Source organism: Gadus chalcogrammus, chromosome 10 (genome assembly GCF_026213295.1).
Source record: "Gadus chalcogrammus isolate NIFS_2021 chromosome 10, NIFS_Gcha_1.0, whole genome shotgun sequence".
NCBI lineage: Eukaryota > Metazoa > Chordata > Actinopteri > Gadiformes > Gadidae > Gadus > Gadus chalcogrammus.
The window spans coordinates 2813674-2838823 of record NC_079421.1 but is presented as its reverse complement, the minus strand read 5'-3'; the positions used below and the strand labels follow the sequence as shown (position 1 = coordinate 2838823).

The following is a 25150-nucleotide window of genomic DNA, read 5'->3' as shown; positions in this document are numbered from 1 at the left end:
TGTAAATTACAACGAGACTTACATCGAGACCTTGCTAGGCGTGAATGGGATATGAACCCATGATCTTCAGTTTACTAGACCGACGCCTTCCCACTTGGCCACCACGCCTCAAAATTAACCAAAACCAATCTTGAAAAAAGGTTTAACTTTCTTGTTTATTGAGGTTCGTTATGTCTTCCTCCACAGTATTGTTACTGTAAGAGAATTCCCATGCTTGAACTAAAGAAAACAAACGTCAATCCCACAATGTAAAGATAATGACATTCTGTAAATTACATGGATGGGGTTTGATTCAATGGTCTTCTGTTCACGATACTGACCCCCTTGGCCATCATGCCTCATGAATTTGAATGTGGGCTCGACAAGAAACTATGTTCTTAATTATTGAAGTTCTGAGTGTCTTCAATCACAGTGTTGCTACTGTCAAGGTTTTTCCTTGCCGGTTTTTCCTTTCCTTCCCCAATGTAACTATATGGATATTCTGTAAAACCCATGACATTTCATCATGGGATTTACAGCGAGACCTTGCTAGGCGTGAATGGGGTTTGAACCCATGATCTTCGGTTTACGAGACCGACGCCTTACCACTTGGCCACCACGCCTCATGAAATAGAATATGTGCTCTTTATAAAATCTTAAACTTTTCTTATTCCAAACGTACTACTTGACATCAATCACATTATTGCTACTGTATAGGTCTTCCCTTGCTGAAAGTGATGACATCAATTGTCCATTCCCAATTGTAATTATCTGAACATTCTGTATACCACATGACATTACTTCAAGTACTTGCTAGGCGTGAATGGGGATTGAACCCATGATCTACGGTTTACGAGACCGACGCCTTACCACATGGCCACCACACCTCAGAATTTACGAAAACCAATCTTGAAAAAAAGTTTAACTTTTCATTTTCTTGTTTATTGAGGTTCGGTATGTCTTCCTCCACAGTATTGTTACTGTAAGAGAATTCCCATGCTTGAACCAAAGAAAACAAACGTCCATCCCACAATGTAAAGATAATGACATTCTGTAAATCACATTCCATTTCACAGAGATCTTGCTAGGCATGGATGGGGTTTGATTCAATGGTCTTCTGTTCACGATACTGACCCCCTTGGCCATCATGCCTCATGAATTTGAATGTGGGCTCTACAAGAAACTATGTTCTTAATTATTGAAGTTATGAGTGTCTTCAATCACAGTATTGCTACTGTCAAGTTTTTCCTTGCCGGAGTAGACGACATCAAATGTCCATTCCCCAATGTAACTATATCGATATTCTGTAAACCCCATGACATTTCAACATGGGATTTACATCGAGACTTACATCGAGACCTTGCTAGGCGTGAATGGGGTTTGAACCCATGATCTTCGTTTTACGAGACCGACGCCTTACCACTTGGCCACCACGCCTCAGAAATTAACAAAACCAATCTTGAAAAAAAGTTTAACTTTTCATTATCTTGTTTATTGAGGTTCGGTATGTCTTCCTCCACAGTATTGTTACTGTAAGAGAATTCCCAAGCTTGAACTAAAGAAAACAAACGTCCATCCCATAATGTAAAAATTATGACATTCTGTAAATTACATCGAGACTTACATCGAGACCTTGCTAGGCGTGAATGGGATATGAACCCATGATCTTCGGTTTACTAGACCGACGCCTTCCCACTTGGCCACCACGCCTCAAAATTTACCAAAACCAATCTTGAAAAAAGGTTTAACTTTCTTGTTTATTGAGGTTCGTTATGTCTTCCTCCACAGTATTGTTACTGTAAGAGAATTCCCATGCTTGAACTAAAGAAAACAAACGTCCATCCCACAATGTAAAGATAATGACATTCTGTAAATTACATGGATGGGGTTTGATTCAATGGTCTTCTGTTCACGATACTGACCCCCTTGGCCATCATGCCTCATGAATTTGAATGTGGGCTCGACAAGAAACTATGTTCTTAATTATTGAAGTTCTGAGTGTCTTCAATCACAGTGTTGCTACTGTCAAGGTTTTTCCTTGCCGGTTTTTCCTTTCCTTCCCCAATGTAACTATATGGATATTCTGTAAAACCCATGACATTTCATCATGGGATTTACAGCGAGACCTTGCTAGGCGTGAATGGGGTTTGAACCCATGATCTTCGGTTTACGAGACCGACGCCTTACCACTTGGCCACCACGCCTCATGAAATAGAATATGTGCTCTTTATAAAATCTTAAACTTTTCTTATTCCAAACGTACTACTTGACATCAATCACATTATTGCTACTGTATATGTCTTCCCTTGCTGAAAGTGATGACATCAATTGTCCATTCCCAATTGTAATTATCTGAACATTCTGTATACCACATGACATTACTTCAAGTACTTGCTAGGCATGAATGGGGATTGAACCCATGATCTACGGTTTACGAGACCGACGCCTTACCACTTGGCCACCACACCTCAGAATTTACGAAAACCAATCTTGAAAAAAAGTTTAACTTTTCATTTTCTTGTTTATTGAGGTTCGGTATGTCTTCCTCCACAGTATTGTTACTGTAAGAGAATTCCCATGCTTGAACCAAAGAAAACAAACGTCCATCCCACAATGTAAAGATAATGACATTCTGTAAATCACATTCCATTTCACAGAGATCTTGCTAGGCATGGATGGGGTTTGATTCAATGGTCTTCTGTTCACGATACTGACCCCCTTGGCCATCATGCCTCATGATTTTGAATGTGGGCTCTACAAGAAACTATGTTCTTAATTACTGAAGTTCTGAGTGTCTTCAATCACAGTATTGCTACTGTCAAGGTTTTTCCTTTGCGGAGTAGATGACATCAAATGTCCATTCCCCAATGTAACTACATCGATATTCTGTAAACCCCATGACATTTCAACATGGGATTTACATCGAGACTTACATCGAGACCTTGCTAGGCGGGAATGGGGTTTGAACCCATGATCTTCGGTTTACGAGACCGACGCCTTACCACTTGGCCACCACGCCTCTGAAATTAACAAAACCAATCTTGAAAAAAAGTTTAACTTTTCATTATCTTGTTTATTGAGGTTCGGTATGTCTTCCTCCACAGTATTGTTACTGTAAGAGAATTCCCAAGCTTGAACTAAAGAAAACAAACGTCCATCCCATAATGTAAAAATAATGACATTCTGTAAATTACATTCCATTTCACAGAGACCTTGCTAGGCATGGATGGGGTTTGATTCAATGGTCTTCTGTTTTCACGATACTGACCCCCTTGGCCATCATGCCTCATGAATTTGAATGTGTGCTCTTCACGAAATTATGTTCTTAATTATTGAAGTTCTGAGTGTCTTCAATCACAGTATTGCTACTGTCAAGGTTTTTCCTTGCCGGAGTAGATGACATCAAATGTCCATTCCCTAATGTAACTATATGGATATTCTGTAAATCCCATGACATTTCAACATGGGATTTACATCGAGACTTCCATCGAGACCTTGCTAGGCGTGAATGGGATTTGAACCCATGATCTTCGGTTTACGAGATCAACGCCTTACCACTTGGCCACCACGCCGCATGAAATGAAATATGTGCTCTTTATAAAATCTTAAACTTTTCTTATTCCAAACGTTCTACTTGACATCAATCACATTATTGCTACTGTATAGGTCTTCCCTTGCTGAAAGTGATGACATCAATTGTCCATTCCCAATTGTAATTATCTGAACATTCTGTATATCACATGACATTACTTCAAGAACTTGCTAGGCGTGAATGGGGATTGAACCCATGATCTTCGGTTTACGAGACCGACGCCTTACCACTTGGCCACCACACCTCAGAAATTAACAAAACCAATCTTTTCTGAGTGTCTTCAATCACAGTATTGCTACTGTCAAGGTTTTTCCTTGCCGGAGTAGATGACATCAAATGTCCATTCCCCAATGTAACTATATGGATATTCTGTAAATCCCATGACATTTCAACATGGGATTTACATCGAGACTTACATCGAGACCTTGCTAGGCGTGAATGGGATTTGAACCCATGATCTTCGGTTTACGAGATCAACGCCACTTGGCCACCACGCCGCATGAATTAGAATATGTGCTCTTTATAAAATCTTAAACTTTTCTTATTCCAAACTTTCTACTTGACATCAATCACATTATTGCTACTGTATAGGTCTTCCCTTGCTGAAAGTGATGACATCAATTGTCCATTCCCAATTGTAATTATCTGAACATTCTGTATATCACATGACATTTCTTCAAGAACTTGCTACGCGTGAATGGGGATTGAACCCATGATCTTCGGTTTACGAGTCCGACGCCTTACCACTTGGCCACCACGCCTCATGAAATAGAATATGTGCTCTTTATAAAATCTTAAACTTTTCTTATTCCAAACGTACTACTTGACATCAATCACATTATTGCTACTGTATAGGTCTTCCCTTGCTGAAAGTGATGACATCAATTGTCCATTCCCAATTGTAATTATCTGAACATTCTGTATACCACATGACATTACTTCAAGTACTTGCTAGGCGTGAATGGGGATTGAACCCATGATCTACGGTTTACGAGACCGACGCCTTACCACATGGCCACCACACCTCAGAATTTACGAAAACCAATCTTGAAAAAAAGTTTAACTTTTCATTATCTTGTTTATTGAGGTTCGGTATGTCTTCCTCCACAGTATTGTTACTGTAAGAGAATTCCCAAGCTTGAACTAAAGAAAACAAACGTCCATCCCATAATGTAAAAATTATGACATTCTGTAAATTACATCGAGACTTACATCGAGACCTTGCTAGGCGTGAATGGGATATGAACCCATGATCTTCGGTTTACTAGACCGACGCCTTCCCACTTGGCCACCACGCCTCAAAATTTACCAAAACCAATCTTGAAAAAAGGTTTAACTTTCTTGTTTATTGAGGTTCGTTATGTCTTCCTCCACAGTATTGTTACTGTAAGAGAATTCCCATGCTTGAACTAAAGAAAACAAACGTCAATCCCACAATGTAAAGATAATGACATTCTGTAAATTACATGGATGGGGTTTGATTCAATGGTCTTCTGTTCACGATACTGACCCCCTTGGCCATCATGCCTCATGAATTTGAATGTGGGCTCGACAAGAAACTATGTTCTTAATTATTGAAGTTCTGAGTGTCTTCAATCACAGTGTTGCTACTGTCAAGGTTTTTCCTTGCCGGTTTTTCCTTTCCTTCCCCAATGTAACTATATGGATATTCTGTAAAACCCATGACATTTCATCATGGGATTTACAGCGAGACCTTGCTAGGCGTGAATGGGGTTTGAACCCATGATCTTCGGTTTACGAGACCGACGCCTTACCACTTGGCCACCACGCCTCATGAAATAGAATATGTGCTCTTTATAAAATCTTAAACTTTTCTTATTCCAAACGTACTACTTGACATCAATCACATTATTGCTACTGTATAGGTCTTCCCTTGCTGAAAGTGATGACATCAATTGTCCATTCCCAATTGTAATTATCTGAACATTCTGTATACCACATGACATTACTTCAAGTACTTGCTAGGCGTGAATGGGGATTGAACCCATGATCTACGGTTTACGAGACCGACGCCTTACCACATGGCCACCACACCTCAGAATTTACGAAAACCAATCTTGAAAAAAAGTTTAACTTTTCATTTTCTTGTTTATTGAGGTTCGGTATGTCTTCCTCCACAGTATTGTTACTGTAAGAGAATTCCCATGCTTGAACCAAAGAAAACAAACGTCCATCCCACAATGTAAAGATAATGACATTCTGTAAATCACATTCCATTTCACAGAGATCTTGCTAGGCATGGATGGGGTTTGATTCAATGGTCTTCTGTTCACGATACTGACCCCCTTGGCCATCATGCCTCATGAATTTGAATGTGGGCTCTACAAGAAACTATGTTCTTAATTATTGAAGTTATGAGTGTCTTCAATCACAGTATTGCTACTGTCAAGTTTTTCCTTGCCGGAGTAGACGACATCAAATGTCCATTCCCCAATGTAACTATATCGATATTCTGTAAACCCCATGACATTTCAACATGGGATTTACATCGAGACTTACATCGAGACCTTGCTAGGCGTGAATGGGGTTTGAACCCATGATCTTCGTTTTACGAGACCGACGCCTTACCACTTGGCCACCACGCCTCAGAAATTAACAAAACCAATCTTGAAAAAAAGTTTAACTTTTCATTATCTTGTTTATTGAGGTTCGGTATGTCTTCCTCCACAGTATTGTTACTGTAAGAGAATTCCCAAGCTTGAACTAAAGAAAACAAACGTCCATCCCATAATGTAAAAATTATGACATTCTGTAAATTACATCGAGACTTACATCGAGACCTTGCTAGGCGTGAATGGGATATGAACCCATGATCTTCGGTTTACTAGACCGACGCCTTCCCACTTGGCCACCACGCCTCAAAATTTACCAAAACCAATCTTGAAAAAAGGTTTAACTTTCTTGTTTATTGAGGTTCGTTATGTCTTCCTCCACAGTATTGTTACTGTAAGAGAATTCCCATGCTTGAACTAAAGAAAACAAACGTCCATCCCACAATGTAAAGATAATGACATTCTGTAAATTACATGGATGGGGTTTGATTCAATGGTCTTCTGTTCACGATACTGACCCCCTTGGCCATCATGCCTCATGAATTTGAATGTGGGCTCGACAAGAAACTATGTTCTTAATTATTGAAGTTCTGAGTGTCTTCAATCACAGTGTTGCTACTGTCAAGGTTTTTCCTTGCCGGTTTTTCCTTTCCTTCCCCAATGTAACTATATGGATATTCTGTAAAACCCATGACATTTCATCATGGGATTTACAGCGAGACCTTGCTAGGCGTGAATGGGGTTTGAACCCATGATCTTCGGTTTACGAGACCGACGCCTTACCACTTGGCCACCACGCCTCATGAAATAGAATATGTGCTCTTTATAAAATCTTAAACTTTTCTTATTCCAAACGTACTACTTGACATCAATCACATTATTGCTACTGTATATGTCTTCCCTTGCTGAAAGTGATGACATCAATTGTCCATTCCCAATTGTAATTATCTGAACATTCTGTATACCACATGACATTACTTCAAGTACTTGCTAGGCGTGAATGGGGATTGAACCCATGATCTACGGTTTACGAGACCGACGCCTTACCACTTGGCCACCACACCTCAGAATTTACGAAAACCAATCTTGAAAAAAAGTTTAACTTTTCATTTTCTTGTTTATTGAGGTTCGGTATGTCTTCCTCCACAGTATTGTTACTGTAAGAGAATTCCCATGCTTGAACCAAAGAAAACAAACGTCCATCCCACAATGTAAAGATAATGACATTCTGTAAATCACATTCCATTTCACAGAGATCTTGCTAGGCATGGATGGGGTTTGATTCAATGGTCTTCTGTTCACGATACTGACCCCCTTGGCCATCATGCCTCATGAATTTGAATGTGGGCTCTACAAGAAACTATGTTCTTAATTACTGAAGTTCTGAGTGTCTTCAATCACAGTATTGCTACTGTCAAGGTTTTTCCTTTGCGGAGTAGATGACATCAAATGTCCATTCCCCAATGTAACTACATCGATATTCTGTAAACCCCATGACATTTCAACATGGGATTTACATCGAGACTTACATCGAGACCTTGCTAGGCGTGAATGGGGTTTGAACCCATGATCTTCGGTTTACGAGACCGACGCCTTACCACTTGGCCACCACGCCTCTGAAATTAACAAAACCAATCTTGAAAAAAAGTTTAACTTTTCATTATCTTGTTTATTGAGGTTCGGTATGTCTTCCTCCACAGTATTGTTACTGTAAGAGAATTCCCAAGCTTGAACTAAAGAAAACAAACGTCCATCCCATAATGTAAAAATAATGACATTCTGTAAATTACATTCCATTTCACAGAGACCTTGCTAGGCATGGATGGGGTTTGATTCAATGGTCTTCTGTTTTCACGATACTGACCCCCTTGGCCATCATGCCTCATGAATTTGAATGTGTGCTCTTCACGAAATTATGTTCTTAATTATTGAAGTTCTGAGTGTCTTCAATCACAGTATTGCTACTGTCAAGGTTTTTCCTTGCCGGAGTAGATGACATCAAATGTCCATTCCCTAATGTAACTATATGGATATTCTGTAAATCCCATGACATTTCAACATGGGATTTACATCGAGACTTCCATCGAGACCTTGCTAGGCGTGAATGGGATTTGAACCCATGATCTTCGGTTTACGAGATCAACGCCTTACCACTTGGCCACCACGCCGCATGAAATGAAATATGTGCTCTTTATAAAATCTTAAACTTTTCTTATTCCAAACGTTCTACTTGACATCAATCACATTATTGCTACTGTATAGGTCTTCCCTTGCTGAAAGTGATGACATCAATTGTCCATTCCCAATTGTAATTATCTGAACATTCTGTATATCACATGACATTACTTCAAGAACTTGCTAGGCGTGAATGGGGATTGAACCCATGATCTTCGGTTTACGAGACCGACGCCTTACCACTTGGCCACCACACCTCAGAAATTAACAAAACCAATCTTTTCTGAGTGTCTTCAATCACAGTATTGCTACTGTCAAGGTTTTTCCTTGCCGGAGTAGATGACATCAAATGTCCATTCCCCAATGTAACTATATGGATATTCTGTAAATCCCATGACATTTCAACATGGGATTTACATCGAGACTTACATCGAGACCTTGCTAGGCGTGAATGGGATTTGAACCCATGATCTTCGGTTTACGAGATCAACGCCACTTGGCCACCACGCCGCATGAATTAGAATATGTGCTCTTTATAAAATCTTAAACTTTTCTTATTCCAAACTTTCTACTTGACATCAATCACATTATTGCTACTGTATAGGTCTTCCCTTGCTGAAAGTGATGACATCAATTGTCCATTCCCAATTGTAATTATCTGAACATTCTGTATATCACATGACATTTCTTCAAGAACTTGCTACGCGTGAATGGGGATTGAACCCATGATCTTCGGTTTACGAGTCCGACGCCTTACCACTTGGCCACCACGCCTCAGAATTTACCAAAACCAATCTTGAAAAAAAGTTTAACTTTTCATTTTCTTGTTTATTGAAGTTCGGTATGTCTTCCTTCACAGTATTGTTACTGTAAGAGTATTCCCATGCTGGAACTAAAGAAAACAAACGTCCATCCCACAATGTAAAGATAATGACATTCTGTATATTACATTCCATTTCACAGAGACCTTGCTAGGCATGGATGGGGTTTGATTCAAACCCCCAAACCCCATCCACATTATTAAATTACCAAATTACCAAAACCAATCTTGAAAAAAAGTTTAACTTTTCATTATCTTGTTTATTGAGGTTCGGTATGTCTTCCTCCACAGTATTGTTACTGTAAGAGAATTCCCAAGCTTGAACTAAAGAAAACAAACGTCCATCCCACAATGTAAAGATAATGACATTCTGTAAATTACATTCCATTTCACAGAGACCTTGCTAGGCATGGATGGGGTTTGATTCAATGGTCTTCTGTTCACGATACTGACCCCCTTGGCCATCATACCTCATGAATTTGAATGTGGGCTCTTCAAGAAACTATGTTCTTAATTATTGAAGTTCTGAGTGTCTTCAATCACAGTATTGCCACTGTCAAGGTTTTTCCTTGCCGGAGTAGATGACATCAAATGTCCATTCCCCAATGTAACTATATGGATATTCTGTAAATCCCATGACATTTCAACATGGGATTTACATCGAGACTTACATCGAGACCTTGCTAGGCGTGAATGGGGTTTGAACCCATGATCTTCGGTTTACGAGACCGACGCCTTCCCACTTGGCCACCACGCCTCAATATTTAACAAAACCAATCTTGAAAAAAAGTTTAACTTTTCATTTTCTTGTTTATTGAGGTTCGTTATGTCTTCCTCCACAGTATTGTTACTGTAAGAGAATTCCCATGTTTGAACTAAAGAAAACAAACGTCCATCCCACAATGTAAAGATAATGACATTCTGTAAATTACATACCATTTCACAGAGACCTTGCTAGGCATGGATGGGGTTTGATTCAATGGTCTTCTGTTCACGATACTGACCCCCTTGGCCATCATGCCTCATGAATTTGAATGTGGGCTCGACAAGAAACTATGTTCTTAATTATTGAAGTTCTGAGTGTCTTCAATCACAGTGTTGCTACTGTCAAGGTTTTTCCTTGCCGGAGTTGATGACATCAGATGTCCATTCCCCAATGTAACTATATGGATATTCTGTAAAACCCATGACATTTCATCATGGGATTTACATCGAGACTTACATCGAGAGCTTGCTAGGCGTGAATGGGGTTTGAACCCATGATCTTCGGTTTACGAGACCGACGCCTTACCACTTGGCCACCACGCCTCAGAATTTACGTATACCAATCTTGAAAAAAAGTTTAACTTTTCATTTTCTTGTTTATTGAGGTTCGGTATGTCTTCCTCCACAGTATTGTTACTGTAAGAGAATTCCCATGCTTGAACTAAAGAAAACAAACGTCCATCCCACAATGTAAAGATAATGACATTCTGTAAATTACATACCATTTCACAGAGACCTTGCTAGGCATGGATGGGGTTTGATTCAATGGTCTTCTGTTCACGATACTGACCCCCTTGGCCATCATGCCTCATGAATTTGAATGTGGGCTCTACAAGAAACTATGTTCTTAATTATTGAAGTTCTGAGTGTCTTCAATCACAGTATTGCTACTGTCAAGGTTTTTCCTTGCCGGAGTAGATGACATTAAATGTCCATTCCCCAATGTAACTATATCGATATTCTGTAAACCCCATGACATTTCAACATGGGATTTACATCGAGACTTACATAGAGACCTTGCTAGGCGTGAATGGGGTTTGAACCCACGATCTTCGGTTTACGAGACCGACGCCTTACCACTTGGCCACCACCCCCCAGAAATTAACAAAACCAATCTTTTCTGAGTGTCTTTAATCACAGTATTGCTACTGTCAAGGTTTTTCCTTGCCGGAGTAGATGACATCAAATGTCCATTCCCCAATGTAACTATATGGATATTCTGTAAATCCCATGACATTTCAACATGGGATTTACATCGAGACTTACATCGAGACCTTGCTAGGCGTGAATGGGTTTTGAAACCATGAAATAGAATATGTGCTCTTTATAAAATCTTAAACTTTTCTTATTCCAAACGTACTACTTGACATCAATCACATTATTGCTACTGTATAGGTCTTCCCTTGCTGAAAGTGATGACATCAATTGTCCATTCCCAATTGTAATTATCTGAACATTCTGTATACCACATGACATTACTTCAAGTACTTGCTAGGCGTGAATGGGGATTGAACCCATGATCTACGGTTTACGAGACCGACGCCTTACCACTTGGCCACCACACCTCAGAATTTACGAAAACCAATCTTGAAAAAAAGTTTAACTTTTCATTTTCTTGTTTATTGAGGTTCGGTATGTCTTCCTCCACAGTATTGTTACTGTAAGAGAATTCCCATGCTTGAACCAAAGAAAACAAACGTCCATCCCACAATGTAAAGATAATGACATTCTGTAAATCACATTCCATTTCACAGAGATCTTGCTAGGCATGGATGGGGTTTGATTCAATGGTCTTCTGTTCACGATACTGACCCCCTTGGCCATCATGCCTCATGAATTTGAATGTGGGCTCTACAAGAAACTATGTTCTTAATTACTGAAGTTCTGAGTGTCTTCAATCACAGTATTGCTACTGTCAAGGTTTTTCCTTTGCGGAGTAGATGACATCAAATGTCCATTCCCCAATGTAACTATATCGATATTCTGTAAACCCCATGACATTTCAACATGGGATTTACATCGAGACTTACATCGAGACCTTGCTAGGCGTGAATGGGGTTTGAACCCATGATCTTCGGTTTACGAGACCGACGCCTTACCACTTGGCCACCACGCCTCTGAAATTAACAAAACCAATCTTGAAAAAAAGTTTAACTTTTCATTATCTTGTTTATTGAGGTTCGGTATGTCTTCCTCCACAGTATTGTTACTGTAAGAGAATTCCCAAGCTTGAGCTAAAGAAAACAAACGTCCATCCCATAATGTAAAAATAATGACATTCTGTAAATTACATTCCATTTCACAGAGACCTTGCTAGGCATGGATGGGGTTTGATTCAATGGTCTTCTGTTTTCACGATACTGACCCCCTTGGCCATCATGCCTCATGAATTTGAATGTGTGCTCTTCACGAAATTATGTTCTTAATTATTGAAGTTCTGAGTGTCTTCAATCACAGTATTGCTACTGTCAAGGTTTTTCCTTGCCGGAGTAGATGACATCAAATGTCCATTCCCCAATGTAACTATATGGATATTCTGTAAATCCCATGACATTTCAACATGGGATTTACATCGAGACTTCCATCGAGACCTTGCTAGGCGTGAATGGGATTTGAACCCATGATCTTCGGTTTACGAGATCAACGCCTTACCACTTGGCCACCACGCCGCATGAAATGAAATATGTGCTCTTTATAAAATCTTAAACTTTTCTTATTCCAAACGTTCTACTTGACATCAATCACATTATTGCTACTGTATAGGTCTTCCCTTGCTGAAAGTGTTGACATCAATTGTCCATTCCCAATTGTAATTATCTGAACATTCTGTATATCACATGACATTACTTCAAGAACTTGCTAGGCGTGAATGGGGATTGAACCAATGATCTTCGGTTTACGAGACCGACGCCTTACCACTTGGCCACCACACCTCAGAAATTAACAAAACCAATCTTTTCTGAGTGTCTTCAATCACAGTATTGCTACTGTCAAGGTTTTTCCTTGCCGGAGTAGATGACATCAAATGTCCATTCCCCAATGTAACTATATGGATATTCTGTAAATCCCATGACATTTCAACATGGGATTTACATCGAGACTTACATCGAGACCTTGCTAGGCGTGAATGGGATTTGGACCCATGATCTTCGGTTTACGAGATCAACGCCACTTGGCCACCACGCCGCATGAATTAGAATATGTGCTCTTTATAAAATCTTAAACTTTTCTTATTCCAAACTTTCTACTTGACATCAATCACATTATTGCTACTGTATAGGTCTTCCCTTGCTGAAAGTGATGACATCAATTGTCCATTCCCAATTGTAATTATCTGAACATTCTGTATATCACATGACATTTCTTCAAGAACTTGCTACGCGTGAATAGGGATTGAACCCATGATCTTCGGTTTACGAGTCCGACGCCTTACCACTTGGCCACCACGCCTCAGAATTTACCAAAACCAATCTTGAAAAAAAGTTTAACTTTTCATTTTCTTGTTTATTGAAGTTCGGTATGTCTTCCTTCACAGTATTGTTACTGTAAGAGTATTCCCATGCTGGAACTAAAGAAAACAAACGTCCATCCCACAATGTAAAGATAATGACATTCTGTATATTACATTCCATTTCACAGAGACCTTGCTAGGCATGGATGGGGTTTGATTCAAACCCCCAAACCCCATCCACATTATTAAATTACCAAATTACCAAAACCAATCTTGAAAAAAAGTTTAACTTTTCATTATCTTGTTTATTGAGGTTCGGTATGTCTTCCTCCACAGTATTGTTACTGTAAGAGAATTCCCAAGCTTGAACTAAAGAAAACAAACGTCCATCCCACAATGTAAAGATAATGACATTCTGTAAATTACATTCCATTTCACAGAGACCTTGCTAGGCATGGATGGGGTTTGATTCAATGGTCTTCTGTTCACGATACTGACCCCCTTGGCCATCATACCTCATGAATTTGAATGTGGGCTCTTCAAGAAACTATGTTCTTAATTATTGAAGTTCTGAGTGTCTTCAATCACAGTATTGCTACTGTCAAGGTTTTTCCTTGCCGGAGTAGATGACATCAAATGTCCATTCCCCAATGTAACTATATGGATATTCTGTAAATCCCATGACATTTCAACATGGGATTTACATCGAGACTTTGCTAGGCGTGAATGGGGTTTGAACCCATGATCTTCGGTTTACGAGACCGACGCCTTCCCACTTGGCCACCACGCCTCAGAATTTACGAATATCAATCTTGAAAAAAAGTTTAACTTTTCATTTTCTTGTTTATTGAGGTTCGGTATGTCTTCCTCCACAGTATTGTTACTGTAAGAGAATTCCCATGCTTGAACTAAAGAAAACAAACGTCCATCCCACAATGTAAAGATAATGACATTCTGTAAATTACATACCATTTCACAGAGACCTTGCTAGGCATGGATGGGATTTGATTCAATGGTCTTCTGTTCACGATACTAACCGAAAGTGATGACATCAAATGTCCATTCCCAATTGTAATTATCTGATCATTCTGTATATCACATGACATTTCGTCCAGAACTTGCAAGGCGTGAATGGGGATTGAACCCACGAACTTCGGTTTACGAGACCGACGCCTTACCACATGGATACCACGCCTCATGAAATAAAATATGCGCTCTTTAAAAAAAGTTAAACTTTTCTTATTCTTATTTTCTTGAGGTTCTGAGTGTCTTCATTCACTTTGATCTTTGGTTTACGAGACCGACGCCTTACCCCTTGGCCACCACGCCTCAACATTTAGCAAAACCGAGCAATGATAAACGCAATACTTTTCATTGCGGATTTGTATGTCTTCATTCATACTATTGCTTCAAATAAGGTTTTCCCTTACTGAACTAGATGGAATCAAATGACCACTACACGATGTCTACATATGGACAACATGATTATATGGAGCCCTCGCTATGCTTTTATGGAGTTTGAACCCATGATCTTCTGTATACGTGACTGACAACTTACCACTTGACCACCACGCCACAGTTGTACAAAAAATGCTTTTTAAAAGCCTTTAACTGTTCAATGTTCTTCTTCATTGATGTTTTGTGTGTCGTTAATTGCAGTATTAACTGTGTAGCAATGTTGTGTAGCAAAATTGTATTGTATTGTGTTGTATTGTACAATAGTACTTAACTGTGTAGCAACTGCAGTAGCTGCTATCATTGATGTAACACGGGGAATTGGTTAGCCTAGCGATTGTTGTACTTGCACTTGGTTCTATGAACATCCTTATTGTACCGACAGCGATATATTGTTGCACTTCTTATGACAAATGTACTTATTGTAAGTCGCTTTGGATAAAAGTGTCTGCTAAATGCCCAAATGTAAATGTATTGAAAATTGTTGAGTATACCCTTTCTGAACTTTGAGCAGAAATTGTCCTTCCCACTATGTATTGATAATGACATTCTGTAGTTGACATGTAATTCAATAATCGTTTAACTATTCAATATTCATCTTTATTGAGGTTTTGTCACGTGGTCTTTATTCTTTCTTTATTCTTTGTTCCAAAGATAGTCCCTTGGTCCTTAATGTGGGGTTAGGTTTAGGGTTAGCGATTAAAGACTTACACGTTGTTTGTCTTTATGCGCAGTATTTTCACCTATATACTAAAACACTAAAATGGAAAGGCTCATAAACGAGGTTGAGGTAAACCAAATGTTACGTTTTGGCTAACTTAGTGCAGGAGGCATTACAAATCTTCCAATAACCAAAGATAATCCATTGCACTACATTTAAAACATTTCTCACAGCTGTCTTTATAGGGTTGACACCAATCTGTCAGTTTAAAATTAGACCAAGGAGTGATTGAAAGATTTCTAATTAAAGCAAACTTGTGGATGTTGATTAATGCATATGTTTACAATCTTAAATTAAATGATTTTGCTTGTAATATCGCTATTCCACCACTAGATTTTGTTCGTACGGATGGTCAGAAATATGCTCATATTTTACACACATTCCTAAGTATGAGTATATTATGATCAATTCCATATTATATGGAATTGATCAAAGTATGGAGCAAATTATGTTTACGTCTGTATGTGAAATACAGCACTGGGGTTTGAACCCATGTACTACGATTTACGAGAACAATGCCCTACCACATTGCCACCACATCATAAAACTAACTAATATTATTGTTCAGTTAAAGATTCTCCTCACTGAACATCAACTAGATGTTTTTCCATATAAAAACATTAAAAGGAAGCACACATTGTCGTCCACTTTGCATTTCTTTGGAATGTAGGTCGGATTAACTTAATTCTACTTGATTAAGTAGAGTTGCATTTTATGGTGAATGATAATGACATTAGTTTCATCATTTACGTTGTAATCCACATTATTTTAATCTGTGATTTAGTTTTCCCTGTGAAAATTTGGTCCAGAGAGAGAAGGTCTATTGTCTCAGGATGGGGCTCCTGAGGTGATGATATGTTCTTCTTTCTCCTCTTCCTGCCCCTGCATTCATCTGTCCCCCTATCTTAATGCTTTACATTCTCTCTTCCACTGCTCCTCTCCCAACAAAAATGTTGTTCATTATCCCACCATGGATCACTCGTAAGTAAGCAATTCTAGAGAGAAGGTAATACACCAACACAACGTGTGTGTGTGTGTGTGTGTGTGTGTGTGTGTGTGTGTGTGTGTGTGTGTGTGTGTGTGTGTGTGTGTGTGTGTGTGTGTGTGTGTGTGTGTGTGTGTGTGTATGGAGAGAAATTGCTAACAAATAAACTTCTGTTCTAGAGATCGCCTTCCTTTTTACTTGAAGGGATGCAATCTGAACTGAAAATTCACCATTTCATTCACGCAAGCAGTTCTCTTCTGGGAAGATGTGGCAGCACAAAGCATGTTCCCTTCTAAAGTTCCTTGTTTTGAATGACTTTGCACAGAAAGGGGATACAAAAGGGCTTTGAACTAATTATGTGTATATGTCTATCACACACACACACACGCACACACACACACACACACGCACACACACACACACACACACACACACACACACACACACATACACACACACAGACACACATACACACACACAATTCTAGTCTTACTCTTCTAACTTTGAGATTCTTTTTGCCCCATAATCTTTGCAGACTGTGACCATTAGCATTTCTTATTGATGTATAATGGATGATCGAGGTTCAAGGCAGTTCACTCAGATCTTCCAAAAAGCCTGAAGAGGGGGATATATTCTGAACTCCAATCAATGGAAGCAGCAACACAAATTACAGCCACTGCAAAAGCAGTGGTTAAAAAAGAACTTTAAATCATCAGTCACCCGTCATTAGCAAGCTTCGATTCATGTTTTTGGAATATTCTGAAGGGCAAATAGGGATTTTGAGTGGTTTTCATATGATGTGGGGTGCCTCACATTTGTAGGATTACAGAACAAGTTTCAATCCATGCTCTATAGATTTGACATTTGTCAGAATATGGATTAATTACAAACATGACCAGATTCTTTGACCCCTAGACCTGGGACAAACTCATTTTTTAGAGACAAATTAATGTTTTGTAAAAGAAAAATCAAAAATTAAACAATCCATTCAGACAATTCCCCCTCAACTTCTTGTCCTAAAGTCAGATGGGTTTTAGATGTCATTGTTGTTTTCATGACACATCCAATCAAAATGGGATGTGTCATGTTAATTACTAGGACCTAACAAAAATAAGTGCCAAATTCAAACCAGCGAGCTCAATTGGACTAACAGGTTAAATGCGTATCTAACATTACTACCAGTTTTATTAAATTGTATACCGTGTATTCTCTGTGTAAATTCATGCACTGAATCGTGACGTCCGTACCGATTCGTTTCAATACGTGTATCATTACATCCCGAGTTGAATGCAGATGAGAAATCGAAGAATATAATTTTGATGTGTGTTTTCGACACTTCCAGGTGTGTGTGAACAAGATGTAGCGAAGTTAAAATCGCATCATCAACCCCCCTGCTGGACTGATAAGCAAATTGCAGAGGGTCTAGTAGATGATTGGTCCTTAGTAAAATATATTTTTTCGCTATCCTTTTTTTTGGCCGTGATAATATATATTATATGATATAGATATCTATGTAAATTATGATATTATTTAGATATAGGGCTCCAGGACTCCCGCTGGAGCACCCGGAGTGTTCTAGAATATTTACAGAACACAGCCAAAAGCTGTGTGCGCCTCGCCATTGCGATACATCCACTGTAAACACGAGGGTACCGTGGCTGCAAGCTGCTCAGGGCCACACCCCCACCCTCCAACTTGACCCGCCTCTAAAAAACAGCACATTCGTGGAAGGCTCATTGTGGGACTGGCTCGTAGTGGCTGTAATTCTGTCGACTTTGCACTTTCATAAATAAGACATGCTGCATTTCAGTTTTATGACTGATTGTCTTATTTTGTTCACAAGTTACGGATTGAGTCTGGAGATGATGTGGGGTACTTATTGTCTACTGTTTGCATCTTAGATTACACAGTTCATACTGTGACTGTATGACACTATAGGTGGTACAGCCTGAGACATGCACAATAAAAACGAATTCCCTTCTGCATTTTTGTTTCTTATTTTCCCTTCATTGTACCGAACTCGTACCGAACCGTGATGTCTGAACCGAGGTATGAACCGTGACTTCAATGTACCGTTACACCCCTTTATACATCCCCCCTAATATCCTGGCTCAGAGGCTGCATGATTTTGTACTGGATGCAGGCCTGATACTCTGACTCCTTGAGTTCCTACGTCAGAGAGTCCAACAGGTGAAGGCTCTTCTCTTTCTGATTCAATCATGACTTATATCGCTCCCCTCAAAGGGTATGTGCTATCTCCCCTACTGTTTATATTGTACACCAACAACTGCTCCAGCCCTTACCCTGGTAGGCATTTAATTAAGTTTGCTGACGATACAGCGCTGGTCAGCCTCCTCCAAGGAGATGAGCATGGTCCTGCATGAGTTCCTTGACTGGTGTGAAAAATCCCATCTTCTGCTAAAGACCTCGAAGACTAAAGAGGTTGCTATTGATTTTGAGAATGACAAAGCATTTCGTTCAATGATTGTCCAAGGGCAGCCCATACGTCTGTCCATGAGTATAAGTATCTGGGGGTGGTTTTAGGCAACAAGTTGAAGTGGGAGCAGTACACGGAACTCATTCAGATAAAAGGACAGCAAAGGCTTTACTCTTTAAAATAGCTGATATCATTTGATGTAGACTGCAAAATGGCCAAGATGTTCTACACTGTTATGTGGAGAGTGTCTTGACCTTCTGCATAATCTGCTGGTTTGGCAGCCCAGGAGAAGCACAGAAGAGTAGGCTTAGGAAAATAGTGACCACTGCCAGCAAGCTGTTAGGTGCTAATTTAAATAGTCTGGAAAACACCTAAAGAGAGAGAGTTCAGAGTAAAGCAGAATTGCTTTTGCAAATTCAAAACACCCACTTTTCATCACCTATGATCTATTACCCTCAGGTAGCAGGTTTCGATACCCAGCCCTCTCCAAAAATAGGACAAACCAGTCATTCATTCCACAATCCATCAGCTTTTAAACAAACATCTAAAAATAAGGTTTTAATTGTTGGTTTAAAATGCCAACAACCTTACATGTGTCCTTGTACTGAGTGGGAAATATGATTTGGGGGTCTTTTTTTTGTTTTTTTATATTTGTTGTTGTGGTTTGCTCGTGTATCTGTCTATTCACTGAGAAAAATGTCCCCAAGGGGACAATAAATTATCTTTCTATCTATGTATCTTTCGAAGCTAACTGTTAGCCTCATGCTTTCATTGTGTGCCTGTGTTGCTGTGAAAATATCCCAAAACTGGATCATGCCACCTGCTTCCAATGTTGCACCTTAAGGGCGTATTCACACCTGCCTTGTTTGGTTCGAACTAAAACAAAAAAGCCCTGGTGCAGACCCTTTGGGCTGGTGTGAAAACAAACCATTGAACTCGGAAGAACACCAAACAGCCGGTCCGAGACCCAGCCAGAGACGTGATCTCGGTTTGCTTCCAAACAAACCCTGGCGTTGTTCGCTGGAGATATGACGTAACAGGCTCCCGTAGCCGCGCGCTTTATGGGAAACGTTGTTTGATTAGCGGTAACTCGAAAATGAGTCGTGGCAACAAAGACGGAATGTCTATTGGATATTAATTAAAAGTTTGCTGGAAATCATAAAAATCTTCATAAAAATGCCAATGCATTTAACACATTCAGCACCAGCATGCAATAGCATCAAGCTGGCGCCCCGGAGCCGAACACTGTGGTGTGGCGGGTTGGCTTTTTTCTGCTTATTTTTTTTTTCTAGCTGCCCCAGTCGAGTTCTCAACGTTAATGTTTCTTATTAAATTTCAATGAAATAATATTAATAATTTATGTAATTAAAAAATATTTAGGTTTTCAAGATTATTTTTTCTTGCTAAATTTCAATAAAATAATTAATAATAATGAATCTAATGAAAAAAGAATATATATATCTATATATACATAATTTAGGGTTAGGGTTCGGGTTACCCCTAACCCAAAACATATGCTAAGTAGCTAGACGATGGATATAAACTTGAAAAATACAAATACGGTCTGCATATCACGCTGGATATCCAAGATTGTGATTGGTTTGTCGACAAATTCTGGGACTGTTGCGAAAATTGCAATGTGAAAAGGATACGCACCAAACCGAAAAATAAACATTGTGTTTTGGTCCGGACCAAAGAGAAGAAACTAAAGGACTTTCCTGGTGTGGAAAGTCCCTCAATGTGTAATGTAATGTATGTAATAATGTATGTAATAATGTAATGTAATCAAACAGAGCAGTTTCAGCTGACCCGTGCTGGTCACGGGATAACTGTTAGCTGTGCAGCTCTCTTCTTTAGGCAGAGGGTTAAAAACTGTGGCAATGTGATAACCGGGTGCAACTCCCTGCCCACTCACAATGGCTGTTTTCAAAATGGCTCCCTCATGTCAGACCCTGATTATGCGCTGGTAATCCATTGATGTCCAGTTTATTGCTCACATGAACAAGCCAATATAAATTAAACATTGGATAAAGTGCGGAAATAAGTGTGCATCCGATTTACACTTAATTGAGGTGCATTATGGGTAGAAAGTCGTGAACAATATAAGGAACCCGATTTGTACAATTTCAGACGGCACTACAAAATGGTGCCACCCTAAATAGTGCACCATGTAGGTCACAGGTGGATTAATTTGATCACACTCAGGGTGTGTTCACACAGGCAGTTTTTTTATATTAAAAAACACCTGACCCGGGCGGTTTTTTACCAACTAAAAAACTGACAGGGTGGTTTTGTCAAGTTCATTCTCGAGCAGAATGTTCTAGAGCCAACGTTGCAAATCAGTTACCGCATCAAAGTGGTTTGACTACGCTAGTGTCAGTTACAATGTCGAGGATGAGAAAATTAGCCCTTGTTTTGGCGTTAAATGACAACGACGAGGATAACGATGAACCTTCCCGTTTGTGGGTGCATGACATAAACCGGGGACGGCAGCGGTACGGGGCGTTTCATAGTTTGATTCAGGAGCTACGGTTTGATAATGCACGGTTCAGTGCATATTTCAGACTCGACAAGAGTCAATTTGAAACCTTGTTGCGCATCGTTGCGCCTTCAATAATAAGGCAAGACACCCACATGAGGCAAGCCATCAGTCCAGAGGAACGACTCAGCATTTGTTTAAGGTAAATACGCAAATATATTTATATAAAGGATTATGAAATCAGACGCATGTCTCGTAGCTTATTTTATTACTAGTAACAAGCAGGTAGTAGGTTACCTAGCAACAGGTCTAATGTAAGCTATGTTGTCTTGCCTCCCATACTCTTTGGTGTTGCAGAGCTTGTTCTCACCTTTTCAGCATACGTAGGCAAGGCAAGGCAACTTTATTTATATAGCACTTTTCATACACAAGGCAGACTCAAGTGCTTCACATATAAACATTGTCATAGAAGAAGAAATGGGTAAAATAGAAAGTTAAAAAGGCATTTTAGTATTAAATAGAATATAAAGGCAAATTTAAAAAAGCTTTTTAGAAAGTGCAATGTATTTAAGATTTAGCAGAAAGCTAAAGCAAACATAAAAGTCTTCAGTCTTGTTTTAAAGGTGCTCAGAGTAGGCCTATTTTATATGTATAGCGTCCTTCGCTGGACAGGATGTAGACTGCTAGCATTACGTACCTGACTGTCAGGCCTGCAAATGAAATAGAAACTGCTATCTAACTGCTAACGGCTACAATCAAGATCAACAGGTGTATGCGTGCTTGCTCAATTGTTTCAGACTAAACTAAATATCACTCTTTGGGCAGGTATCTGGCAACTGGCGATTCATTCCGGTCCATCGCTTTCGCCTTCAGGATGGGTGCCAGCACTGTGGCAGGCATAGTTCATCAGGTCTGCACAGCTATTTGGGATTGCCTCCTGCCAGATTACATGCCTATTCCAGACAAAGCAGCGTGGAGAAAGATAGCCACTGGATTCCAACAGCTGGATTTCCCCAACTGCATAGGGGCAATGGATGGGAAACACGTAGTCATTGAGGCTCCTCCCTCCAGTGGCACTCTTTATTACAATTACAAAGGCACTTTTTCCATCGTCCTTCTGGCTGTAGTCGACGCCAGGTACTGTTTCAGGCTTGTTGACATCGGGGCCTATGGAAGAAACAGTGATGGGGGAACCCTCTCCTCCTCCGCTTTTGGTACTGCCCTACGGCAGAACACATTGGGTATCCCGGATGACTCCATCCTCCCAGGGGCAGAACATCTTGGCCCGATGCCTCATGTGTTTCTGGCAGACGAAGCCTTCCCCTTGCGCCGTAACATCATGCGCCCATACCCTGGCTACAACACTGGAGAAAAAAAAGTGTTTAACACCCGTCTCTCTCACGTGCGCAGAATGGTCGAGTGTGCGTTTGGCATACTGGCATCCCAATGGAGAGTGTACCGTCGGGTGCTGTGTGTCTCTCCAGAAGTGGAAGAGAATGTGGTAAAGGCCACCTGCATGCTCCATAACTTTCTCAGGTGGGATGCCAGCACTACAATACCGGCTAGGTCATCTACTGGAACATCCACAGCTGCGCCATCACAAGGTCTCCAGAACGCACCTCGCCTTGGCACCAACAATGCTGGCAGAGATGCTGTGGCAGTGAGGGAGAAGTTTGCTCAGTACTTCATGTCTGAAGCTGGACGAGTTCCCTGGCAGGATAACATCTAGGCACAAACATATATATATATATATGTTTATTTATGTTTACATTTATTTATTTATATATATTTATTTATTTATATTAATCCTCTATACAGTTCTCTACATTTATCTTTTTATTTTACTTGAATCCTGTTTTACTTCTATTATTATCTCTACTTTCTATATTAGCTAAGAGTTTATTGTTTACTGTTTTTGTTTACTTTTTATAGTTAGTTAAGAGTTTATTGTTTATCTTATATTATTATTGTTTACTGTTTACTTTTTGTTTTACTTTTTAAAGTTATCTAGAGTGTATTGTTTATCTCATATTGTATATAATTTAATATTGTGTTGTGTTTCTTCTGTAAACTACTGGACAATCAATTTCCTTGAGGGAGTCATCACAAAAGGATCAATAAAGCCTAATCTAATCTAATCTAATCTAATTTCATCACAAACCAACATACCTCGCTCCGCTTGCCAAGGGTGCAAGACGAGGGTAAATTGAGAGGGAAAAGTTGCATTCACCGGACATTCATGGGTCAGCCGTTAGCTTGCTTCATACGCTATTCACAGACATAAAACGGCATAGAAATGCGACCGGTGTAAGACAAATGAACTATAAAACTTACACACAAAATGTTTCAATATGAACCCAACATTTATATAACCAAAATACAGGCTTTAAGACATATTAACTTACGTCTTCGACGCGACTACGCGCGAAACACGCATCGCCGTGAATGCTGCTGTGCGCCTCTAAAAGGGTACCGGGTGAGACGTAAACAAAAGGTTCCGGGGCACAATACAGGTGGATACACAATAGGTCCGTTACATAGGCCTTAAAAGAACCAACCAAACCAACAGCTCTTTTAAGAGCTACCCAAAGCTTCTGCTTAAAAGCTATTCCATTTCATCACCAGCAAACACCAGATGATGTGGTGAAGTTGAAGTTTTCTCTGAATCTTGGAAGCAGTACCACACCCATGAACGATAAAGCTGACATAAGTTTACATTTTTTTTTTATACCTAATAGAAATTGTGTGGCTCCTATGTATATCAAAGTGGGTATTGTAGTGCTAAAACAAGATAAAATGTTAAATCTCCTTCAGAATATCTAATGTAAAGAAAGAGGTACAAAGCAGATGTTTGTGTTTAAATGTAATAATTTAATTTAATAATTTCATTTATTCTCCAAACTCGATGTCATAAAACAGGGACTGCATTCTACACTTTAGCAATGCCTGTTTGCGAGGCTCCAACCTTGCCAGTGTGGGTGCAAAGCTCAATAGGAAACGCTCATGCTCATTCTCCTCTTTCGCAAGGGCACTGAGGACCTGTTGCTGGTAGGGGGTTATGGTCGCAGTGGCCTGCCTCTTCCTCCCTCTTTGTACTCTCATGGGCCCGAATTCCTGCTGCTGTTCTTGTTGAGGTGGTTGTGGGGGTGGAGATGGAGAGGGTGGGGGCCTAGATGAATGGGGTGGGGGCCTTGATGAACTGCCATTTAAAGAACCAGGCCCAGGTTGACTACTGATTGTGTCATCCAATGTAGTCTGTCAGGTAAAGGAAACACGGGACAAAACACAACATTACACAAAGCATAATTTTTTTTTCCTTCGCAATCTACAGGATTAAACACAGGACATAGTCATACAGCTGATAAGCTTCACTCGTTTGATTTAGCCTACAATTATGAATTGGCCTGTTCATCATGGCACATTAGCCCAATCTCATCTAGTCTTACCTCATTGTTTTCACACATTGCATTCAAAATGCTCTCTGCTGTCTGGCTTGGCTGGTCGAAGTTACTAATTGTGAGCCTTTCCTGGACATAAGGCTCCAGGAAAGATAGAATTTTTACATATTTCCAACTGTGTTTATGTCCTCCCTCCGATCCACTCCTCCTCTCCTTCATTTCCTTTCTTTCTTTGCCGTACTTGCCTCTAAGGTATTTCCATTTGTCACGGCAATCCTCCCCTACAGTGAATAAAAGTAAACAACAGGCTAGGATTAAGC

The 25150-nt window shown here is 39.8% G+C and overlaps 1 protein-coding gene and 33 non-coding genes across 34 annotated transcripts; 1 reads left to right on the top strand and 33 right to left on the bottom strand.

Moving 5' to 3' along the window:
• Nucleotides 1-36: 36 nt before the first annotated feature.
• trnat-agu (transfer RNA threonine (anticodon AGU)) lies at nt 37-108 on the bottom strand. The gene has a single exon. It is a non-coding gene; the product is annotated as a tRNA-Thr (tRNA).
• A 422-nt stretch (nt 109-530) lies between these two features.
• Nucleotides 531-602, bottom strand: trnat-cgu (transfer RNA threonine (anticodon CGU)). The gene has a single exon. It is a non-coding gene; the product is annotated as a tRNA-Thr (tRNA).
• Nucleotides 603-794: 192 nt separating this feature from the next.
• Nucleotides 795-866, bottom strand: trnat-cgu (transfer RNA threonine (anticodon CGU)). The gene has a single exon. It is a non-coding gene; the product is annotated as a tRNA-Thr (tRNA).
• A 478-nt stretch (nt 867-1344) lies between these two features.
• Nucleotides 1345-1416, bottom strand: trnat-cgu (transfer RNA threonine (anticodon CGU)). Its single transcript has one exon. It is a non-coding gene; the product is annotated as a tRNA-Thr (tRNA).
• Nucleotides 1417-1617: 201 nt separating this feature from the next.
• trnat-agu (transfer RNA threonine (anticodon AGU)) lies at nt 1618-1689 on the bottom strand. Its single transcript has one exon. It is a non-coding gene; the product is annotated as a tRNA-Thr (tRNA).
• Nucleotides 1690-2111: 422 nt separating this feature from the next.
• Nucleotides 2112-2183, bottom strand: trnat-cgu (transfer RNA threonine (anticodon CGU)). Its single transcript has one exon. It is a non-coding gene; the product is annotated as a tRNA-Thr (tRNA).
• Nucleotides 2184-2375: 192 nt separating this feature from the next.
• On the bottom strand, nt 2376-2447 carry trnat-cgu (transfer RNA threonine (anticodon CGU)). The gene has a single exon. It is a non-coding gene; the product is annotated as a tRNA-Thr (tRNA).
• Nucleotides 2448-2926: 479 nt separating this feature from the next.
• Nucleotides 2927-2998, bottom strand: trnat-cgu (transfer RNA threonine (anticodon CGU)). The gene has a single exon. It is a non-coding gene; the product is annotated as a tRNA-Thr (tRNA).
• Nucleotides 2999-3479: 481 nt separating this feature from the next.
• Nucleotides 3480-3551, bottom strand: trnat-cgu (transfer RNA threonine (anticodon CGU)). Its single transcript has one exon. It is a non-coding gene; the product is annotated as a tRNA-Thr (tRNA).
• Nucleotides 3552-3743: 192 nt separating this feature from the next.
• trnat-cgu (transfer RNA threonine (anticodon CGU)) lies at nt 3744-3815 on the bottom strand. Its single transcript has one exon. It is a non-coding gene; the product is annotated as a tRNA-Thr (tRNA).
• A 441-nt stretch (nt 3816-4256) lies between these two features.
• trnat-cgu (transfer RNA threonine (anticodon CGU)) lies at nt 4257-4332 on the bottom strand. Its single transcript has one exon. It is a non-coding gene; the product is annotated as a tRNA-Thr (tRNA).
• Nucleotides 4333-4524: 192 nt separating this feature from the next.
• trnat-cgu (transfer RNA threonine (anticodon CGU)) lies at nt 4525-4596 on the bottom strand. Its single transcript has one exon. It is a non-coding gene; the product is annotated as a tRNA-Thr (tRNA).
• A 201-nt stretch (nt 4597-4797) lies between these two features.
• Nucleotides 4798-4869, bottom strand: trnat-agu (transfer RNA threonine (anticodon AGU)). Its single transcript has one exon. It is a non-coding gene; the product is annotated as a tRNA-Thr (tRNA).
• A 422-nt stretch (nt 4870-5291) lies between these two features.
• On the bottom strand, nt 5292-5363 carry trnat-cgu (transfer RNA threonine (anticodon CGU)). Its single transcript has one exon. It is a non-coding gene; the product is annotated as a tRNA-Thr (tRNA).
• A 192-nt stretch (nt 5364-5555) lies between these two features.
• On the bottom strand, nt 5556-5627 carry trnat-cgu (transfer RNA threonine (anticodon CGU)). Its single transcript has one exon. It is a non-coding gene; the product is annotated as a tRNA-Thr (tRNA).
• A 478-nt stretch (nt 5628-6105) lies between these two features.
• trnat-cgu (transfer RNA threonine (anticodon CGU)) lies at nt 6106-6177 on the bottom strand. The gene has a single exon. It is a non-coding gene; the product is annotated as a tRNA-Thr (tRNA).
• Nucleotides 6178-6378: 201 nt separating this feature from the next.
• Nucleotides 6379-6450, bottom strand: trnat-agu (transfer RNA threonine (anticodon AGU)). Its single transcript has one exon. It is a non-coding gene; the product is annotated as a tRNA-Thr (tRNA).
• Nucleotides 6451-6872: 422 nt separating this feature from the next.
• trnat-cgu (transfer RNA threonine (anticodon CGU)) lies at nt 6873-6944 on the bottom strand. Its single transcript has one exon. It is a non-coding gene; the product is annotated as a tRNA-Thr (tRNA).
• Nucleotides 6945-7136: 192 nt separating this feature from the next.
• Nucleotides 7137-7208, bottom strand: trnat-cgu (transfer RNA threonine (anticodon CGU)). Its single transcript has one exon. It is a non-coding gene; the product is annotated as a tRNA-Thr (tRNA).
• Nucleotides 7209-7687: 479 nt separating this feature from the next.
• Nucleotides 7688-7759, bottom strand: trnat-cgu (transfer RNA threonine (anticodon CGU)). Its single transcript has one exon. It is a non-coding gene; the product is annotated as a tRNA-Thr (tRNA).
• A 481-nt stretch (nt 7760-8240) lies between these two features.
• Nucleotides 8241-8312, bottom strand: trnat-cgu (transfer RNA threonine (anticodon CGU)). The gene has a single exon. It is a non-coding gene; the product is annotated as a tRNA-Thr (tRNA).
• Nucleotides 8313-8504: 192 nt separating this feature from the next.
• Nucleotides 8505-8576, bottom strand: trnat-cgu (transfer RNA threonine (anticodon CGU)). The gene has a single exon. It is a non-coding gene; the product is annotated as a tRNA-Thr (tRNA).
• Nucleotides 8577-9017: 441 nt separating this feature from the next.
• Nucleotides 9018-9093, bottom strand: trnat-cgu (transfer RNA threonine (anticodon CGU)). Its single transcript has one exon. It is a non-coding gene; the product is annotated as a tRNA-Thr (tRNA).
• A 731-nt stretch (nt 9094-9824) lies between these two features.
• Nucleotides 9825-9896, bottom strand: trnat-cgu (transfer RNA threonine (anticodon CGU)). Its single transcript has one exon. It is a non-coding gene; the product is annotated as a tRNA-Thr (tRNA).
• Nucleotides 9897-10375: 479 nt separating this feature from the next.
• Nucleotides 10376-10447, bottom strand: trnat-cgu (transfer RNA threonine (anticodon CGU)). The gene has a single exon. It is a non-coding gene; the product is annotated as a tRNA-Thr (tRNA).
• Nucleotides 10448-10926: 479 nt separating this feature from the next.
• Nucleotides 10927-10998, bottom strand: trnat-cgu (transfer RNA threonine (anticodon CGU)). Its single transcript has one exon. It is a non-coding gene; the product is annotated as a tRNA-Thr (tRNA).
• Nucleotides 10999-11397: 399 nt separating this feature from the next.
• trnat-cgu (transfer RNA threonine (anticodon CGU)) lies at nt 11398-11469 on the bottom strand. Its single transcript has one exon. It is a non-coding gene; the product is annotated as a tRNA-Thr (tRNA).
• Nucleotides 11470-11948: 479 nt separating this feature from the next.
• On the bottom strand, nt 11949-12020 carry trnat-cgu (transfer RNA threonine (anticodon CGU)). The gene has a single exon. It is a non-coding gene; the product is annotated as a tRNA-Thr (tRNA).
• Nucleotides 12021-12501: 481 nt separating this feature from the next.
• On the bottom strand, nt 12502-12573 carry trnat-cgu (transfer RNA threonine (anticodon CGU)). The gene has a single exon. It is a non-coding gene; the product is annotated as a tRNA-Thr (tRNA).
• Nucleotides 12574-12765: 192 nt separating this feature from the next.
• trnat-cgu (transfer RNA threonine (anticodon CGU)) lies at nt 12766-12837 on the bottom strand. Its single transcript has one exon. It is a non-coding gene; the product is annotated as a tRNA-Thr (tRNA).
• A 441-nt stretch (nt 12838-13278) lies between these two features.
• trnat-cgu (transfer RNA threonine (anticodon CGU)) lies at nt 13279-13354 on the bottom strand. Its single transcript has one exon. It is a non-coding gene; the product is annotated as a tRNA-Thr (tRNA).
• A 719-nt stretch (nt 13355-14073) lies between these two features.
• On the bottom strand, nt 14074-14145 carry trnat-cgu (transfer RNA threonine (anticodon CGU)). The gene has a single exon. It is a non-coding gene; the product is annotated as a tRNA-Thr (tRNA).
• Nucleotides 14146-14478: 333 nt separating this feature from the next.
• Nucleotides 14479-14550, bottom strand: trnat-cgu (transfer RNA threonine (anticodon CGU)). Its single transcript has one exon. It is a non-coding gene; the product is annotated as a tRNA-Thr (tRNA).
• Nucleotides 14551-21478: 6928 nt separating this feature from the next.
• On the top strand, nt 21479-23161 carry LOC130390941 (uncharacterized). The gene is made up of 2 exons (XM_056601123.1): nt 21479-21634; nt 22258-23161. The coding sequence occupies exons 1-2, from the start codon at nt 21588-21590 to the stop codon at nt 23159-23161; spliced, it is 951 nt and encodes a 316-aa protein (XP_056457098.1). The 5' UTR covers nt 21479-21587.
• The last annotated feature ends 1989 nt before the right edge of the window (nt 23162-25150 follow it).

Coding starts and splice junctions, on each gene's coding strand:
- LOC130390941 (XM_056601123.1), top strand. CDS start 21,588: ATGAGGCAAGCCATCAGTCCAGAGGAACGACTCAGCATTTGTTTAAG. Junction 21,635..22,257: donor CGACTCAGCATTTGTTTAAG/GTAAATACGCAA, acceptor CTCTTTGGGCAG/GTATCTGGCAACTGGCGATT.